We start from the raw sequence: 19,759 nt of genomic DNA, 5'->3' as shown, positions 1-19,759 counted from the left end.
TTATCTAATGTCTATGTTGTCCCGGTATGGATGTCTAAGTTGAGAATAATCAAAAGCGAGAAATCCAATGCGAGCTTTCTCCTTAGACCTTTGTACAGGCGGCATAGAGGTACCCCTTTGTGACACTTGGTTAAAACATATGTATTGCGATGATAATCCAGGTAATCCGAGCTAATTAGGACAAGGTGCGGGCACTATTAGTATACTATGCATGAGGCTTGCAACTTGTAGGATATAATTTACATAATGCATATGCTTTATTACTACCGTTGACAAAATTGTTTCTTGTTTTCAAAACCAAATCTCTAGCACAAATATAGCAATCAATGCTTCGCTCTGCGAAGGGTCATTCTTCTACTTTTATGTTGAGTCAGTTTACCCATTTCTCTCTATCTTTGAAGCAAACACTTGTGTAAACTGTGTGCATTGATTCTTACATGTTTACCTATTGCATTTGTTACATTGCTTTATGTTGACAATTCTCCATGAGATATACATGTTACAAGTTGAAAGCAATTGCTGAAACTTAATCATCCTTTGTGTTGTTTCAAAGCTTTCTACTAAGAATCTATTGCTTTATGAGTTAACTCTTATGCAAGTCTTATTGATGCTTGTCTTGAAAGTACTATTCATGAAAAGTCTTTGCTATATGATTCAGTTGTTTACTCATTGTCTTCATCATTGCTTTGAATCGCTGCATTCATCTCATATGCTTTACAATAATGTTGATCAAGATTATGTTGGTAGCATGTCACTTAAGAAATTATCATTGTTATCGTTTACCTACTCGAGGGCGAGTAGGAACTAAGCTTGGGGATGCTTGATACGTCTCAAACGTATCTATAATTTCTTATGTTCCATGCTTGTTTTATGACATTACCTACATGTTTTGTTCACACTTTATGATGATTTGATGCGTTTTCCGGAACTAACCTATTGACGAGATGCCGAAGTGCCAGTTCCTGTTTTCTACTGTTTTTGGTTTCAGAAATCCTAGTAAGGAAATATTCTCGGAATCGGACGAAATCAATGCCCAGCATCCTATTTTTCCACGAAGCTTCCAGAACACCCGAGAGGAACCAGAGGGGGGCCACAGGGCCACCAGACGCTAGGGCGGCGCGGCCAGGGCCTGGGCCGCGCCCCCCTGTTGTGTCACCGCCTCGTCAGCCCTCCGACTCCGCCTCTTCGCCTATTTAAAGGTCCCTGACCTAAATCTTCGAGACGGAAAAAGCCACGGTACGAGAAACCTTCCAGAACCGCCGCCATCGCGAAGCCAAGATCTGGGGGACAGGAGTCTCTGTTCCGGCACGCCGCCGGGACGGGGAAGTGCCCCCGGAAGGCTTCTCCATCGACACCACCGCCATCTTCATCACCGCTGCTGTCTCCCATGAGGAGAGAGTAGTTCTCCATCGAGGCTAAGGGCTGTACCGGTAGCTATGTGGTTAATCTCTCTCCTATGTACTTCAATACAATAATCTCATGAGCTGCCTTACATGATTGAGATTCATATGATGATGCTTGTAATCTAGATGTCATTATGCTAGTCAAGTGGATTTTACTTATGTGATCTCCGGAGACTCCTTGTCCCACGTGTGTAAAGGTGACAGTGTGTGCACCGTGTGGGTCTCTTAGGCTATATTTCACAGAATACTTATTCACTGTTATGAATAGCATAGTGAAGTGCTTATTTATATCCCTTTATGATTGCAATGTGTTTTGTATCACTATTCATCTATGTGCTACTCTAGTGATGTTATTAAAGTAGTCTATTCCTCCTGCACGGTGTAATGGTGACAGTGTGTGCATCGTGTAGTACTTGGCGTAGGTTATGATTGTGATCTCTTGTAGATTATGAAGTTAACTATTGCTATGATAGTATTGATGTGATCTATGCCTCCTTCATAGTGTGATGGTGACAGTGTGCATGCTATGTTAGTACTTGGTTTAGTTGTGTTGATCTATCGTGCACTCTAAGGTTATTTAAACATGAATATCGAATATTGTGGAGCTTGTTAACTCCGGCATTGAGGGTTCGTGTAATCCTACACAATTAGTGGTGTTCATCATCCAACAAGAGAGTGTAGAGTATAGCATTTATCTATTTATTCTGTTATGTGATCAATGTTGAGAGTGTCCACTAGTGAAAGTATAATCCCTAGGCCTTGTTTCCAAATACTGCAATCATCGCTTGTTTACTGTTTTACTGCTTGTTTACTTCCTGCAATATTACTACTATCAACTGCACGCCAGCAAGCACTTTTCTGGCGCCGTTACTACTGCTCATATTCATTCATACCACTTGTATTTCACTATCTCTTCGCCGAACTTGTGCACCTATACATCTGACAAGTGTATTAGGTGCGTTGGGGACACAAGAGACTTCTTGTATCGTGATTGCAGGGTTGCTTGAGAGGGATATCTTTGACCTCTTCCTCCCTGAGTTCGATAAACCTTGGGTGATCCACTTAAGGGAAACTTGCTGCTGTTCTACAAACCTCTGCTCTTGGAGGCCCAACACTGTCTACAAGAATAGAAGACCCGTAGACATCAAACACCCCCACTCGCGTGTGACGGGAGAAGAGAAAATCAACACGTGAAAGAAGAAGAGCACACCGAAACAGGGCATCAGCGGTGGCTAAAGAGGGGGGCAACAGCAATTTTTAGGCTTAATTGCGAAAACCATGTGAAAGCCAGGATTTGAACTCGAGACCTGGGGCTCTGATACCATGTTAAGCTTCATGCACTAGCCACTTGAACCAAAAGTCCGAACTGATGGAAAGGGCTAGGCAATCCACATTTCACAACAATAGTAAGGAGTAACATTAGACATAAACATACACACGTTACTATTCTATGTTACTATGTTTATAGTGGTTAGTAACATAAGTGTAGTAACATAAAATGCTATATTTTTATTAAGTTCTAAAGTCATCTTACCTTGAAATATGTGATGTGATGGTAACATGTTACCACTATACTCTCTTTTCTTAATTAATGACATGTCATATTATCAAAATGCTTAGTTGACATATACACATTTCATTTGCGATGCCAACTAAGCATTTGATGATATGGCATGCCATTAATCGAGAAAAGAGAGGATAGTGATAACTACTCCCCCCGTCCCAGTTTAACATGCCCGCACGTAGTTTAAGATAAAGTTTGACCATTAATTGAGTCAACAAAATATAAATTATATGTCTACAAAATTTATACCATTCGATGCATTGAAAGAAGGTTTAAAATGATATAATTTTTCAACATATATTTCATATTTTATTGACCAAAATAATGGTTAAAGTAATTTTTTGGGTTGCGTGTGCGCCTGTTAAACCGAGGGGTAGTAGCTATGTTACCATCACATCACACATTTTAAGGCAAGATGAGTCTACAACTTAAGTACTAGTACATGTTTTCTTTGATTTTATCAACGTTACCGTTTGTTAAATATGTATGCTAGCTGTCATGTATTATTAGGTGAACCAAACTCTAGGCAGTGTACTTGTTTTCCAAATTCCAACCCATGGGTTTTCAGCCCTACAGGCGTGCTACTGTTTATTGAGTACTTGCGCTAGAACAACTTCATAATCGACTTTTGAACTGGTGCCTATGTACTAGTAGTAGTACAACAGTTCATTATTCAGTTTCTACTTTTTGTACACTGCTTGTGTACTCCTACACAGGCGATAGAGGGCACTCTTAACACAGTTGCGAACAAGTTCAGTGCTACTGGTTCTGGTCGACGCTTGGCAGACGATTCAACAGCAGCTTTAGGTAGAGTTTCCGGTTCCCTTGGCGTGCGCTTTGGGGGGCTTCACGATCAGAACGGGGCAGCTCGCATGGTGGGCGAGGTAGTCGCTCACGCTGCCCAGCAACGCCCTGCAGCGCCACGAAGCATCGAACCACAAAAAAGGTCAGGCAACTGATTCATGACAACGTATTAGGTAATCGGTCAGTGATTAGTGGTGCGTACTACCTCTTGATCATGCCGAGGCCGCGGCTGCCGAGGACGAGCAGGTCGGCGTGCATCTCCTCCACTGCCTGGCAGATGGCCTCCTTCGGGTCGCCCTCCACCACCGCCGCCTTGGCCACCACCTGCCTCTGCGCGCACACCTCCAGCGCGCGGGCCACCACCTTCCGAGAGTTCTCCTCCTGCGTCTTCTTCATGGTTTCCATCGCGGTGGGCGGAATGTAGGCCAGGCCTGGTCAAGCGCAGCACCAAGCGCGTCAACGAACGCAAATCGAAATTTAAAGAATAGTGTGTGAGCTCGTTGCAGCGGTCGATACCGTGGGCGGCGACGGGGTAGACGAAGTGGTCCGCGGGGTGCTGGGCGTGGACGACGACGAGCGACGCGCCGGGGTGGTGCCGGACGACATGGTCCAGCGCCCACGACAGCGCGTGCAGGCTCTCCTCGCTCGCGTCCACGGCCACCACCACCTTCGTCATCGTCGTGGCAAGGCCTCCGCCACCAGGCTTCACGCCACTCGCCACCGCTCTCTCTGGTTCCATGGCGACGCTCTCGCTGTCAGTAAGACCGACCGGCCTCGTGCCTGGGGATCACTGCCTCCATCCCATAAATATAGGTGCGCGAATTCAGTGTGGCACCGCTTTTGGATGTGGACGGCACGAGATATAGAGATGTGATGAGCGAGGCGTAAGCGGTGGCTTTTGTTCCGCTCTGTATGTTTGTGACACTCTCGCCGAACTCGCGTCGGCGGTGCAGTTGGCGGCTGGTTTCCTTCAGCCGTTGCGCGCCGGCGCGTGTGCACGTGCTCCCGTTCCAGCCCACGGTTTGCCTGCCCGCAGAAACCTGCGCGCGTTTGGTAGCCTCCAGACGCTTTTTTGCATGGGCTGGCTTTTGGAATGGGCTATTCGGCAAACCATCGCGTTCTTGCAGGAACCGGATTTTAAAGTACCCGGGATATTTTTTTTGATAAAGGGAATATATTAATATCAAAACGATACCAATTACATCCAGCCTCTGCAACAACGCACCACTCTAATGGCACTACGGATGCACACAGCCAAAAAAAGAAAAAGAAAACTAAGAAACAAAAGTCCCGCTACAGTATCTCGGGCCTAACAACAGCAATACATCCACCGCCAAGACAACACCTGAAATACAGAATCTCCAAAAACGACGCCTCCAAGAAGGGAACAGTGCGCTAACACCATCGTCGCCCGATCAACGATCTTAGGTTTTCACCCTGAAGATAGTCCCCGCTCTCAAAACAATGCCTCCAACAAGGTCATTGCCAGGCACAACCAGTTAAGGCCAGACCTTGGGTTTTCACCCTGAAAGGTAGGACTCTGAACTTCACCTGTGTTGTCGCCCCCACTTTCATACCGCTGCTGTGAAGCCCGGAACACCAAGCAAGTCCCTCAACAGCGCGGAGACTTGAACCTCCCTTAGCTAGTCCTCCCCTCCGGCCTTCATGAACTTCTCTTCTTCCGACTTTCATCATGGATCCATAGTCACTTGATGTCAACACAGAAAAAGAGCTTCGCGCCGCTCCCTCCAGAACCAATCGGTCGGAATAAAAGCATGGGTGCGCACGACCGAATACCACCGATCCAGCAAACTCCAGGCAAAAAGCACTGTTATATTCGCCGGCGGAGCCTTCCGGAACTCAACACTCCGGCTAGATCAGGAGTCCAGGCCTCCGGTAGGTCTTCCTCTTCACGCAAGAGAGACCCTAGGACCACCGCCTTTATTCAGGTCGGACCCCCACGTCGGCGACCATCCCGGGCTGGCCACTCCAACCCTCCACCGGCAACTCCGTCGCCGGCTTCCAAGCATCTCCATCTCGCTGTCGGAACGCGGTGATAGATCAATAGATCCACCACCACCAACCGCAGGCCGACCCTCTCCGGCGAAGAAGAGGGCCACCTCCACCGTCGTACCCAAGGCTGCTGCCCCGGGCGACCTCGTGTCGCGGGTGAAGCCCGAGATCGCCTCCACTCACCGGTGAGAGGCGGGGGGATATTGGCGCAGGCCATGAGCCTGGCCGCCGCCCACCACCAGCCCCTGCCGAAGTGCTGCGGAGAGCCGACGGGAGGAGGGAGGCCGCATCGCTGGCCGCCGCTGCCCATCCCAACCGCGCCGGCCGATCCACCAGGGGAGAGTCGACGGGAGAAAGGGGCGCAGCGCAGGCCGCCGCCGCCCAACCCATCCGCGCGCCCGCCATGCGTCGAGGAAGGAGATCCGGCCGCCGTCCACCACGCGTCGACGAGGAAGGGCCCCCGCCGCCGCCACGCCCCGAGGGTCTTTGCCCCGGCGGCGCTACTGGCGGCGGCAGCGTTTAGGGCTGGGGAGGCTAGAGGGTCACGGGAGGCTGCCTTTTCCTGGATAGATCGATCGATTGGAGCGAGATGTATTGATGGTAGTTTCTCCGGACTCATGCCAGTTGTGACCAGAAGGCTGCACGCGTGGGGAAGTGAGGCGGAAACGCCGCGTCCCTTCGGGAACACGCGTCATAATTAGCCTCACCGCTCCCCTCTTCTTCCTCTCACTCGCGATCGCATTCTCACTCCCCAAACTGTCACATCACCCGACGGTTTCCCTCCCGCCGACCAATCCGCCAGACCGCTGCACGGAGGAGCACCGGTACCGGAGGAGGAGACGTCGGCGAGTAGCACCGCGACATCGGCCGCAACCTGCTCCGCAGTCTTCATCGGCATCTCGAGTTCGCCCGTGACCTCGAGCTCTTCCTCGGCCAGAACAATGGCGGTAACGATCTCTCCTTCTCACCTTCTTACTTGTTGTGCCAGAACGTGTCATGCTCGGGCAGTTGCGACGACATGCACATTAGATCTGCTAGGGTTTCCATTAGGATAGGGTTCAGATTGATGTTTGCAAGGTGTTCGTCCCCATTGGTTGCTGTTCTTGTCGAGGTCTTGGTGTTCACGGCTCGATTTGCTTAGATATGTTACTCTAATCTCCAATCGCGGTGGATCCTTCCTAGATCGGACTGTGGATTGTTGAAACTATCAGATTTTACTATGCATGCAAAGATGAGAAGGTTTTTTATGCTGGGGTTTAGCATGTTCAGATTGCTGTGCGGAATGAGTCGCGCTAGTTTGTTCTAGATTGTGTTATTTCTAATTAAACTAGGCCGATGATTGTAACCGGGAATCATAGTGTGAAGAGATGATTGATCAGAACCTATGGCATGACTGAACATGACCATGTCATTGATTATGGCACAACGGAAGACAGGGTGCTGCCTCAAACTTTTCATGTGTGCCATATTACTTGCACACTAGACTTAGTTTGCGGACAGTCCCTTTGCCTACCGTGTGATCCAATATATGAGGCCTCATTTTGTTTTTCTAGTGCATTGGCCAATGATTGAACAATGACACACTGGAAAGCAAGGTGCTGCCCTAAAACTTAGTCGTGTGTGTGTGATTACTTGCACACTAGACTTAGTTTGAGGGCAGTCCCTTGAGCTGTCGTGTAATCCAATGTATGAGGTATCTGATACGTTGCAAACGTATCTGTAATTTTTGATGCTCCATGCTTATTTTACACCAATTGATGTATGTATTGTTTACACTTCGTGGCACTTTGATGAATTTTCCGGAACTAACCTATTGACAAGATGCCACAGTGCCACTGTTTTCTGCTGTTGTATTTTAGAAAAGTTGTACATGAAATATTCTCGGAATTGGACGAAACAAAAGCCGAAGTTCCTATTCTGTTGAAACAAAGACGGAGTCCAGAGGGCAGACGAAGGAGGGCCAGGAGGCGGCTAGACTAGGCCTAGGCATGGCCCAGGTCCTGGCCGCGCCTAGGGGTGGTCTGGGGCCCCCTGGCCACGCCTAGGGGTTGTTTGGGGGGCCCTGGCGGCCACCGACCTCGCCCTTCCGCCTATAAATGTCTCCCGACGCAAAAACCCTAAAATCAACAGCCTCCATCCACGAAAAGTTATGTAGCTCCGCCGCCGCCGAAGACAAGATCCGGGGGACAGAAGTCTCTGTTCCAGCACCCTGTCGGGATGGGGAATTGCGCCCGGAGCCATCTCCATCACCATTGCGACTCCCAGGACGAGGAGTGAATAGTTCTCCCCCGAGGCTGAGGGCTTTACCGGTAGCTATGTGGTCTATCTATCTCTCCATGTATGATCTTTAGGTGATCATGAGATTTTTAATCTAGTTGAATAAGTAGATGTTATTCTTCAACTATTGTGCCACTCAAGTGGTTTTATTATGTGATCTCCGGGGACTCCTTGTCCAACGGTGTGAAGGTGACATTGTGCACACCGTGTTTGTTTCTTAAGCTTAATTTACAGAAATACTTCTGAATTGTGGTGACTAGTTAATACCATCTTTGTATGCTCAAGGTGATAGTGTGGGGCGTCCATAGATTAGGAATGAGAATTTTAAGGAATGCTTATGCGGCCCTACGCAGTGAATTTGTGTTTGTTATCAAATCGGAGAGTGGTTCAGAGTAGCATAGTGAAGTGATAATATTTATGTATTCAATTATGACATAATTGTTGAGAGTGCCCACTAGTGAAAGTAAGATCCCTAGGCCTTATTTCCAAGCATTGAAACACCGTTTACAACCAGTTCTGCTACATGTTTGTCTGCTGCCATTTTTATTTCAGATTGCAACTACCACCCATAATCATCCATATTACTTGTATTTCACTATCTCTTCGCTGAACTAGTGCACATGTACACTTGACAAGTGTATTGGGTGTGTTGGGGACACAAGAGACTTCTTGTATCGTAATTGCAGGGTTGCTTGAGAGGGATATCTTTGACCTCTACCTCCCTGAGTTCGATAAACCTTGAGTGATCCACTTAAGGAAAACTTGCTGCTGTTCTACAAACATCTACACTTGGAGGCCTAACACTGTCTACAAGAATAGAAGCGTGCGTAGACATCAGCATCACATGTTTTCAATGTTTGTTTTCATCTATATACTCGTGAGAAGGCACACCTCTAATGCCATATGTTCTTGTGGCAGACTGAGAAGCTCAAGATTGGGTCACCTACTGAGACCCCCGAGGAGGGACCATCGAAAAAGCGAAGGGCGGCTAACATCAACCACTTACAGCTGGACATAGGGTCAGACCAGTTCCTGCGCATTGTCTTCATGCCCACCTTCAGCTGGCTCCGAATCCCTCAAGATTTCGTCAGGTGGTTCGGAGAAATCCCTTCGAACATCATCGTCACCACCAACACTGGATGCATACATCGACCAGGGGTGGGTGGCCTTCGCCGTCGCTCATTAGCTGCAGGTAGGCCAGTTCCTCATCTTCAAGAAGGTGTCCTCCTTCGAGTACAGTGTGGTCATCTTCGACCACACCTGCACTGAGGTGATGACCAGGTGCCGTTACCATGGCGATGCCACCAGGTGTGTCATCTTCGAAAGTCATGTCTGAAGCTTACCTGGTTCTGTGTCGCTGCTACCATGTATGTGTCTAGTTTTTGTTCGTGTCGTGTGTTGAACTATGATCGTCTCTGTTGTGTCTTGAACTATGACCGTGTTTGAACAATGTTGTGTCGTCTACTTATCTCATCTATGATCAGTGCTAAGTTCGCCTGAACTGTGATTGTGTTCTTGCTACTGCTGTTGATCACTGGTAACCTCACCACTGAAGGGAAGAGTTAAGCAAAAGCAGATTATAGGTTGCAACCAAACAACATGGCCGCCATTCTGGGCTGCTACTAGGCCTGAAAACCGACCTTCCAAACGGGCAGAGCCCAAATCTCCACGAGGCCAAAAAAACTCAGTGCAAGCCACGAAACAACGTGGCTTTTATGGCCCATGGCCCGTCTGTGACGCGCAGGGGCCTTCTTCCCACTGCGCTAGTGGTGCAGGAAACTGTTGCAGGCTACCAAACGCGCCCCATGTCTCGCCACCTCGAAGGCTCGGACCCATGCGCACGGTGGTCTCCAGGGCCGGCTTTGGTTGAATGTGCTGGATTTGGAGATGACTACATCAGGGAGAAGGAAGTGCCTATGAATTGTAAATGGGCCACAGGCTAGAATTGGTGTGCCATTTGGTTGCTTACGGAGAGTTTTTTCTATCTCGTGGAGATTTTGGTTTTAGCTGATTGGTTGGCTGATTTTAAGGCCATGTAGCAGCCCAAGAGGAGTGCCGTTGTTTGGTTGCAAGCTAAAATCATACTCTGGTTACCTCTTCCCTTGAGTGGTGAGGTTACCAGTATCAAATAACGCACAAGCAAGCACATAAGACATGATACGAATTAAGTGTTTATGATCAACATGATAAATGTTTAGCACTACTGACACCAACCAACAAGTTCAGACATAATACGCTACGATAGTTCAGTTGACTCAACTAGACTCACATTAGAGCTTCCGACTGCTTCTTCCACCATGATACACCTGGTGGCATCGCCATGGTCCGGGCAACTGGTCATCACCTCAGAGCTGGTGTGGTCAAAGATGACCACACGGAAGATGTCAGTGGACTCCTTGTTGAACGTGAGGAACTGACCTATCTTGAGCTGATGGGTGATGGCGAGGGCTGCCCACCCCTGGTCGATGAATGCATCGTCGACGACTTTCCTGGTAGTCATCCTCCAGTTGCAACCAGTGTTGCTGCAGACAATGATGTTGGAAGGGATGGGACCGAACCAGTAGATGAATTCGGAAGGGATTGGGATCTGGTCCAAGGTCAGCTGAAGATGATCCTCAGGAAGTGTTGAGGCCCATCCTCGTCGTGGAAGTGGTCGACGTGAGCCGTTCTTCCTCGACGCTTCTTCTCCGAACCCTTGCAGGGAACCTCCGCAGGTGCGCCAAGGTCGATCTACTTACCCTGCACAAAAAATACAAGCCATTAGAGGTGGTGCTCACAACAAGTAAGTGCACAATAGATGAACAAGGATATCAAAAACATTAGCGAGGCCTCATACGTACATTGGATCACACGACAGGCAGATGGACTACCCATGAACTAAGTCTAGTGCGCAAGGGATGTGGTTGCACACATGACTAGGTTTGAGGGCAACCCTTGGCCTTCCATAGTGCCATATTTCAATCATTGGCCAATGCAGACGAAAAACTAAAACATGCATCATATCGTCTATAGCACAATTGATGCACACGGTTAGATATCACCATTGAAGAAGTAGAAACATGCAAACCACCAAAGCAAGATAACATTCTTGGGCCTCATAGTATGATAACATATGGATGAGATGTTTGATGAGAACCTATGGCATGGTCATGTTCACTCACGCCATAGGTTCTGATCAATCATCTCATCCATAGTATGATCCCTGGATATAATCATTGGCCTAGTTCACTCACAAGCAACACAAGTACCAGTTCAAATAAAGGGTGCCATAATACATATTTCTTGCAATAGTGTATACTACAATTGCTACTTAGTTCAAACAATAGCAGAATCTCCTACATTACATCTCTAACACATTATCGTCATCACTCATCACAAATAGCCCTGGCCCTCTTGATATTTTCCTTGTTTTTTAAATTTAGTTTGAGCAGATCGTATATGTCATACTCTAACTTTCTCTTTTCATCTTTAAGACCCCGTTTTTGGGCTAGCAACGCATATCTTTCTACCTCCTATTCATGTTTCTTAGACCTCATAACTTGTGCTTGAGTTCTCTGCACATTCTTCAACATAGCAACCTCATTCTTCAACTCATCCATTTCGTCTTGTACTCTGTTTATAACAAACTAGGGCTACTGAGTTTAATCTTTGACACAACATGCAAAACACCAAATCAAGGTAACAATGTTGGGCATCATACAATGGTTGCAACTATTGCACATCGTGATGATTTGCCAGCAATGCAATGCACAACATCCTCGTTTGTACAGAGCATGAGCTAAATTGGAATCATCCTAGTGATTGCAGCACAAAACCCCTTTTCATCTTTGCATCTACACTAAAATCATACATAATGGATCTACCATGCTTGCAAAGTATATGAAACTCATATCTAAGCAAATCGCAACCATGAACAACAAGCAATCGACACAAACAACAATCAATCATCACAAACATGAAGCAATCGTCACGGACATCAAGCAATCGTATATTCGAACCCAATCCTAATGGAAACCCTAGCATATCTAATCTGCATGTTGTAACAAATGGCGAAGCAGGGCGTCTTGTCTCAGAACGACGATGAAGATAAGAGGAAGAAGGTGCTTACCGCCATTGTTCAAGTCAAGGACGAGCTCGAGGTTGCGCCCAAACTCGAGATGCAGGTCTCGCGCACGGTGAAGGTTGAGGCAGAGGTCGTGGTCGTTGTCGCTGTTGTCTCGTCCTCTGGTCCTGCTCCTCATCCTTGCGGCGGTGCGACAGGTTTGTCGGAGCAACCGCCCTGGTGATGTTACATTTGCAGGGGAGACTAGAAGAGGCGTGTGAGAGGAAGGAGAAGGGGGCGATGACGCGATTTATGGCACGCGTTCCCGAAGGGACGCGATGTTTCCCTCTCCCTTCCCCACGGGTGCAACTGTCTCGGAGGTGCTTTAATACCCAGTTCATGGAACAACACGGGAGAGTCCAGCATACCAAACGGCCCATTTTTCGTACCACCCCACGCAAAAAAGAGGAGCCCAGGCTACCAAACGCGCCCCAGGTTGGTGATGCTCCCGGCAGGTTCAGGTGCACCCCCTTATCCCAACTCCCAACGCATGATGATATATAACAACAGGTAGTGTATCGTCGATCACTACTCGTCCTCTTCAAGCCTCTTTATGAACTCGGGGTGCTGAGGGTATCTAACAACAATCTCGTAGTCTGAGTAGTTGAAGATGATCACCTTATACTTTCCTTCCATTTGTTGTAATTTAGGGTTTAGGCGGAAATGATGTCATTTCAGGCTTGTGTTGCGTTTCATATAGGGTAGAAAAAGACCCCTCCCGTGGCATGTACACATTGGGGTGTATATAGGGACATGCACGAATGGAACCTGGGTGCGGTCGCACCCAGTTTTTCAAAAAATGAAAAAAACGCTATTTCAAAGTTTCAAAAAAATATGTAGTAAATTTTTTCATGTACATACATATTATGTTGATACATGTTTGTGTGCATTTTCACGAACAAATATCATTGTATGTGGTCTACACAAAAATGAAAAAATGTCCAAATGACAATAGTGAATAGGAATCTGTACTATTCACAGGATCCGAAATTTGCATTTTGTCATTTTTGTGCAGGCCACATACAATGGTATTTTTTCGTGAAAACACACACGGGTAAGTATCAACATAATGTGAACATGCAAAAATTTACTTCACATTTTTTTGAAACTTTTAAATATCATTTTTTTGAATTTTTCATAACTGGGTGCGCGCGTACCCAGGTTCCGTTTGGTATTTTCGTGTATATAGGTAGAATACTATTATATATCATATATACACATTATTACATTGTTAGCACTCCCCCTTAATCTAAAACGGTATATAGGTTAGACGCTTAAACTCATCTAGGCTTCTGACTATGTTTGTGAATCCATCTTTCACTTGATCTTTGCTTGAAATGAACATGATATCTAACAACTTGTCTCTGTTTGTGAATCCATCTGTCACTTGATCTTTGCTTGAAATGAACATGATATCTAACAACTTGTCTGCCACTCGTTGTCGAGGGTACTCCCCGGCAATGCCCTCCGTTTGGGGCTTAGGGTAGATGGAATCATGTAGGCTGACACGAGACATCGGTTATCAAACAAGCGGAGAGAGCGATTTACCTAGATTTGGGGCCCTCAATGAGGTAAAATCCTTACGTCCTGCCTGTCTGATCTTGATTACTGAAATTATCGGGTTACAATGGGGTAGTCGAAGACTTCGACTACGATCTAGTCGAGAGGCTAAGTTCTACGATGACCTAACTCTAGACTTGCGGTGGTTATGGCTATTGTCTGTTCCTCGGCAGACCCTCTCCTAGCCCTTATATTGGGTGCCAGGTCTCAAGAGTTCTATCCGGGTTCGACTAAGTTACAAAGAGTTCTACGTGTAAACTTTCCTTGTTTCTTCATCTTCTTGTCTTGCTTTCCAAGACTCCTTCCTTGGAACCGACATAACGGTCCACCTTGATCGATGGATGTTCTTCACGGGCCCCTGGTAGCGCAATACTAGTTACCCGAAGGGTAATTCCCACATCAGTAGCCCCCGAGGGACTGGCCGAAGAAACTTCGGGCAGGGACTAAAGTTGTCTTCTATCGAATGTTTATAATTGCCGGAAGATCCTGACTTCAGTGTAATAGCAACGCCTTTTATATCGGGTGCGCGTTCAGTGCTCCCGATGGGAGTAGCCCCCGAGTCTAGGCACGGATGCTTGCAACCGTGTGTAGACTCAAGTTGTACTACTCGAATGTTTTTCTTCTGCTGATGCTTTCTGCAAACTGTCGCAGTCATCCAATATATCTTTATATATCGGGTCTTCAATACCTCCAAGTAAGGTTATGTTTGTTGGTAGTACGTAAAGGATGTTGAGTAACGTGCCCAACTTTACTTGATAAATCGATGCTGGTTAACTGCCGATGGCAAAACAATGTTACCCTACTCAGAATCAAGTCCCCGGGCATGATCCTAGGCCATGCGAAGTCTTCGAGTCCATAACTTTTATCGGGTGCGCGTTCAGTGCCCCCGATGGGAGTAGCCCCCGAGTCTAGGCACGGATGCTCGCAACCGTGTGTAGACGTAAACCAAATCACTCGATTGTTTCAGTTTCCTTCGGATGCTTCATGTGGAGTCGATATTCCTTATGACATCATTGATGACGTAGCCACTGCGGCGGCCTGATTGACAGGACACAACCTGATAGGCCCACCCTACTTTGCGCGGCAGTTAGGAAATGACTAGTGCTTGTGCATTGACCGAGGTGCATCCTCGATTTCCGCGCGTAGTGGGAGTAATGGGCCGCCGGTTTCATATCTCTTACTTGGACACATGTACGACTGGATCCTCGCCCATTTTCCCACGATCACCAGAGTTACGGCCACGATTTCCAAGCACTCCCCGTTATAAATAGGGAACCCTTTTCCGTTTTCACTTTTTTACGCCTCCATACTGCTCATCTTCCTCCTTACTTCCCTCTCGACATTGCTTCTGCTTCCAAGAGCTCAACCACCATGGGCAAGAAGAAGGGAACCACTGGCCCGAGCGCTACCGCAGGCGCGGTCAAGGTTGGTCTCGATTGGTCTGCCTCCACCATCTCCAAGCGCGAGGAGAACAAGCTGAGGTGGCTCGGCCTCATCTCGTCTGCCGAATCTGACTTCCATCATCCAGGTTCTTCCTCCCGCCCAAAGCCTCCTAAGGGCTTTACTGTCATGTTTGCCGCCTTTCTGTTTCGTGGGCTTTCTCTCCTTGCCCACAAGTTCCTTCGCTCTCTTCTTTTTTTCTAAGGGATTCAGCTCTAGCAGCTAACTCCCAATTCCATTCTCAATCTTTCCATTTCCATTACTCTGTGTGAGGCCTTCCTCGGCATTGACCCCCACTGGGGCTTGTGGAGGAAGATCTTCTACGTCAAACACCACAACAACAATGATGGCACCCCCGTTGTTGGCGGTGTCGGCTTCGTCGTTAGGAAAGAGGTCAACTACTTCGACTACCCGATGAAAGAGTCAGTTCAAGGCTGGCGACAAAAGTGGTTCTATCTGCGGGACATCCCAGCACCAGGACGGCGCTCCAATCTGCCTCCATTTGAAGATGTCCTCTCGGCTGTGCCGAAGAAATCCTGGTGAAACACTTTGACCGCCGAAGAAAGTGCTTTAGCCGACCAATTGTATGAAAAGGTCTTGGACCTGAAGAACGCAGAAGGTCTAACGATGTGCGGCACTGAGGTGGTCTTAGTGTTTCTAAAGCGTTGGGTGCAACCGCTAATGTCACAGCCTCATTAGTTGTGGATGTACATCGATGCAACGGACAAATCAAGGGTCAGTTTAACTGAATTATCCGAAGAAGATCTTCGAGATGAAGTGCGACGCCTAACCCGTCTCAGCCAGAGGGGCAATACTATTTTGACTTCAGCTCGCCCTCCTCTCGACCTTGAGCATCTTCCAGCCAAGGTAATTTTTCTTGCATTTGCTTTGAATGTCGTTTCTATTTCTGAATCTGAACTCGATAGTTTCTTTTCCTGTCGACAGGCTTCCACTGTTGCTCAATGCTACCCTCCTACACCCGAAAGTGGGGTAGCTCCAGAGGATGACGATGCTTCGGAAGAGACCGAAGATGAGCAGCACATTCTCGAGGATAGTGACGTCCAAGGTGACGAAGCCCCCGAGGATGATGCCCTCACTAAGTCTATGCGGCGCAGCAAGATCAACGAAGACCTAATGGCGACTGCTGAATCGAGTCCTACCGGACAAGATGATGATGCTAATGCAACTGCTTCCCCTACTCCTTTTCGAAAAGCGTCGCCTCCTCCAGTCGCAAAGGGTTCAACAGGCCTCTTTGTCGACGAAGATCACTTGGAGTTGAGTTTGTAAGTTTTTCCTCTCTCTTTGTGCCTAACTTCCTTCAATTTGTCTGAAGTGTGTTTTTAGTTTTGAGCAGCTCTGATGACGCTGATGAAGTCCCTCTCGCGAAGAGGGCAAAAATACTGTCTGAAAGGACTGAGTCAGCAAATGAATCAAATCTTTCGACTGCTGAGCCTACTCCGCCGCCAAGAGCAAGCGTGGGCAAGATTCCTCTGTCGACGGTTAACCCTTCTGCAGACTCCTCCGCCCCTCCAATTTCTCGCGATCATGTAAGTATAATATCTGGCACAATATCTTTTTAGCCTCCGAGCCGATGGTTGACTTTCGGATCAAGTATAGGCTGAGATTCGTCTACCATGCAGCTTGACATAATCTTTTACCTTCTTGCTCGCAGCCAATTTTTGCCACAGTTGACGCTGTGGCAGATTTTGCTGATCAACTCACTCTCCTGGAATCCAAAAACGTCCAACTTCGTAAAGCCATTAAGACTTTGGCTGATCAAGTGCTGGAAGCCAACTGGCTCACAGCCGAAGTTCAGAATGAGAACACACTCCTGAAGGATGAGCTGAAGAAGCTGAAGAAGAAAATGAAGGATGAGCAAGAAGCTAGACGCGAGGCTTTCATCATAGCCGATGAAAAGGAAGGTGCTCTTCGAGAGTCCATCACGAACTTGCTAAGTAAGTTTCCCTTCGTACTTTGCATGGTACTTTTTTCAATAATATCTTCTTGATCGCTTATTCATAATTTTTCCAGGTACTGCCAATATGTCTATCGACCGTACGAGTAAGCTTCGAGAAGATTCAATGTCAGATGCCCTCTCGTTTGCTACCGATTCCAGTAACCAGGTCCAGGGTCTTTTGCAGAAAACCAAAGGGGCTTTGTCGAAGCTGTTTTCGATGATATTCCCAAAGTTGGACCAAAACAAGACCCTTGGAGAAATGGCGGATGCCTTCTTCATCGATTCTTCCGAAGCTATAGAGGTATTGAAGCGGCGCTCCCGTCTTTACGGGGCAGTTCTTACTTTCTAGCTTTGAATGGGGCATGGACTAGCTTCTGAGTTGGAGAAGCTATCCAAGGCGTTGCCAGTAGATGCTAATGAATGTCTAGTCAACCTCGAGCCTTTCAAGCAATCGTCAGTGCTATGCGCCAATCGACTCCTCAAATTAGTTGATGAGGACAAGAACAAGGCTGCATCTAAAGCTGCTCCTGATTCATCGTCAGCTCAACCTTGAATTAAGCCTGGCTCCCTTGTTGTAATTTCAGATACAATTTAGTCTTGTTCTATACTAGCTCTGTTGCTAGTATCAACAATCTTTTGGATGTAATATATGCTCCCGATGGGAGTTTTTTCGCCTTTTATCGACACCTTTCTAAATTGAGAATTGTGCTGCAGATTCCTTCAACTTCTTCTCGTGCCGAAACTTTTTTGAATCCTTCGGCTGGTGATGAATCTGAACTTGTCCATCGCTTACGCGATCAAATTTCTCGGTTGAACAAAGACATATCCAATCTTCATGCTATGGCAGCTTTGGTGAAAAGAAAAAGTGAAATTGCCACTACAGTTGAACAACATGCTTTGGATCGTCTCCGTGTTGCCACTGAGAGTTTAAGCTGTAAGCAATCGACCACCCTTGTTTTCTGCTGACACATTCGTTGAATAATCTTCTGCTGATTTAATTTTTTAACTTCAACAGTCGTAGCTTTTGATGAATCAGAAGAGAACAAGCGGATCCATAAAAAGATTGCAGCGATGACCGATGTTACTCACCCAAAGCATGAAATGTGGTCCAATCGGTCCAAGGTTGTGGCCATAGCTAAGTTTGAGCATCGAGCCGAGAAGGTGCATTATTACTTTGAAAAGTATCTCGCTCATCTCTCCATGGTGTGGAAAACTATGTTTCCATTGGATCAAGCACCCGAGACTTTATCTGCTTTACTCAATCGGTTCAAGACTCCGGACAGAATTCGATTACTGGTGCGTAAGGAACTTCTTGCTAGAGCCGAACTTGCACTTGCTTCAGTCTTGGCATGCCACCCGACCATAGATTTGGAGGCCATAGCAAATGCTAATGAAAGATTAGATCAATATTATTCCATAGCCAGATATCATGCATACGTTATTATTTCCTGAATGGAAACAGGAGTCGAAAGAGATATGAAGGCCCGAGAAGATTGATGTCTACGTGTGCTTCTATTCTTGTAGACAGTGTTGGGCCTCCAAGAGCTGAGGTTTGTAGAACAGCAGCAAGTTTCCCTTAAGTGAATCACCCAAGGTTTATCGAACTCAGGGAGGTAGAGGTCAAAGATATCCCTCTCAAGCAACCCTGCAATTAAGATACAAGAAGTCTCTTGTGTCCCCAACATGCCTAATACACTTATCAGATGTATAGGTGCACTAGTTCGGCGAAGAGATAGTGAAATACAAGTAATATGGATGATTATAAGTAGTAGTTGCAATCTGAAATAAAAATGGCAGCAAGCGGACATGTAGCAGAACTTGTTGGAAACGGTGTTTCAATGCTTAGAAACAAGGCCTAGGGATCATACTTTCACTAGTGGACACTCTCAACAATGATCACATAATTGAATAAATAAATGCTACTCTCAAACACTCTCTTGTTGGATAACAAACACCATTCATTGTGTAGGGCTGCAAAACCACACCTCAAGCCGGAGTAAACAAGCTCCACAATGTCATAAAGGAATCACTCACGATGCGCACACTGTCACCATCACACCGTGGAGAGTGACTCCGGAGTTCATATTAAAGTAACCTCTAGTGTGCATAATAGACAAGAGTAACATCTACATATTCAACTAGATTACAAAGCTCATGATCACATAAAGATCACACCATGGGAGAGAGAGATGAACCACATAGCTACCGGTAGAGCCCTCAGCCTCGGGGGAGAACTACTCCCTCCTCATCATGGGAGTCAGCAGCGGCTATGAAGATGGCGGTGGTGTCGATGGAGATGACTTCGGGGGCAATTCCCTGTCCCGGCGGCGTGCCGAAACAGAGATTCTGTCCCCCGAAACTTGTCGTCGATGGCGGCAGCGCTGCGGAACTCTTCGTGGAAATTGGCTGGATTATTTAGGGTTTTCGCATCTGGGGCAATATATAGGCGAAGGGGCAGCGTCGGTGGAGTCCCGAGGGGCCCACCCCACCTGGCGGCGTGGCAGAAGGTGGGGCCGCGCCCCCCCTATGAGGTGGCCAGCTCGTGCCCCCCTTCGTCTCTCCTTCGGACTCTGTGAAGCTTCTGGAAAAATAGGGATGTGGCCTTTTGTTTCGCGCAATTCCGAGAATATTCGCAGAAG

At 47.2% G+C, this 19,759-nt stretch overlaps 1 protein-coding gene across 1 annotated transcript; it reads right to left on the bottom strand.

The window, feature by feature from the left end:
- Positions 1-3,439: 3,439 nt before the first annotated feature.
- Positions 3,440-4,570, bottom strand: LOC127346849 (uncharacterized). The gene is made up of 3 exons (XM_071819648.1): positions 4,288-4,570; positions 3,977-4,202; positions 3,440-3,879 (listed from the first exon to the last, which is right to left on the bottom strand). Exons 1-3 carry the CDS (start codon positions 4,508-4,510, stop codon positions 3,771-3,773), a joined length of 558 nt encoding a protein of 185 aa, XP_071675749.1. The 5' UTR covers positions 4,511-4,570; the 3' UTR covers positions 3,440-3,770.
- Between the last annotated feature and the right edge of the window lie 15,189 nt (positions 4,571-19,759).

The sequence above is a fragment of the Lolium perenne genome, chromosome 4 (assembly GCF_019359855.2).
Source record: "Lolium perenne isolate Kyuss_39 chromosome 4, Kyuss_2.0, whole genome shotgun sequence".
Taxonomy (NCBI): domain Eukaryota; kingdom Viridiplantae; phylum Streptophyta; class Magnoliopsida; order Poales; family Poaceae; genus Lolium; species Lolium perenne.
This window is presented reverse-complemented; position numbering and strand designations above follow the sequence as displayed.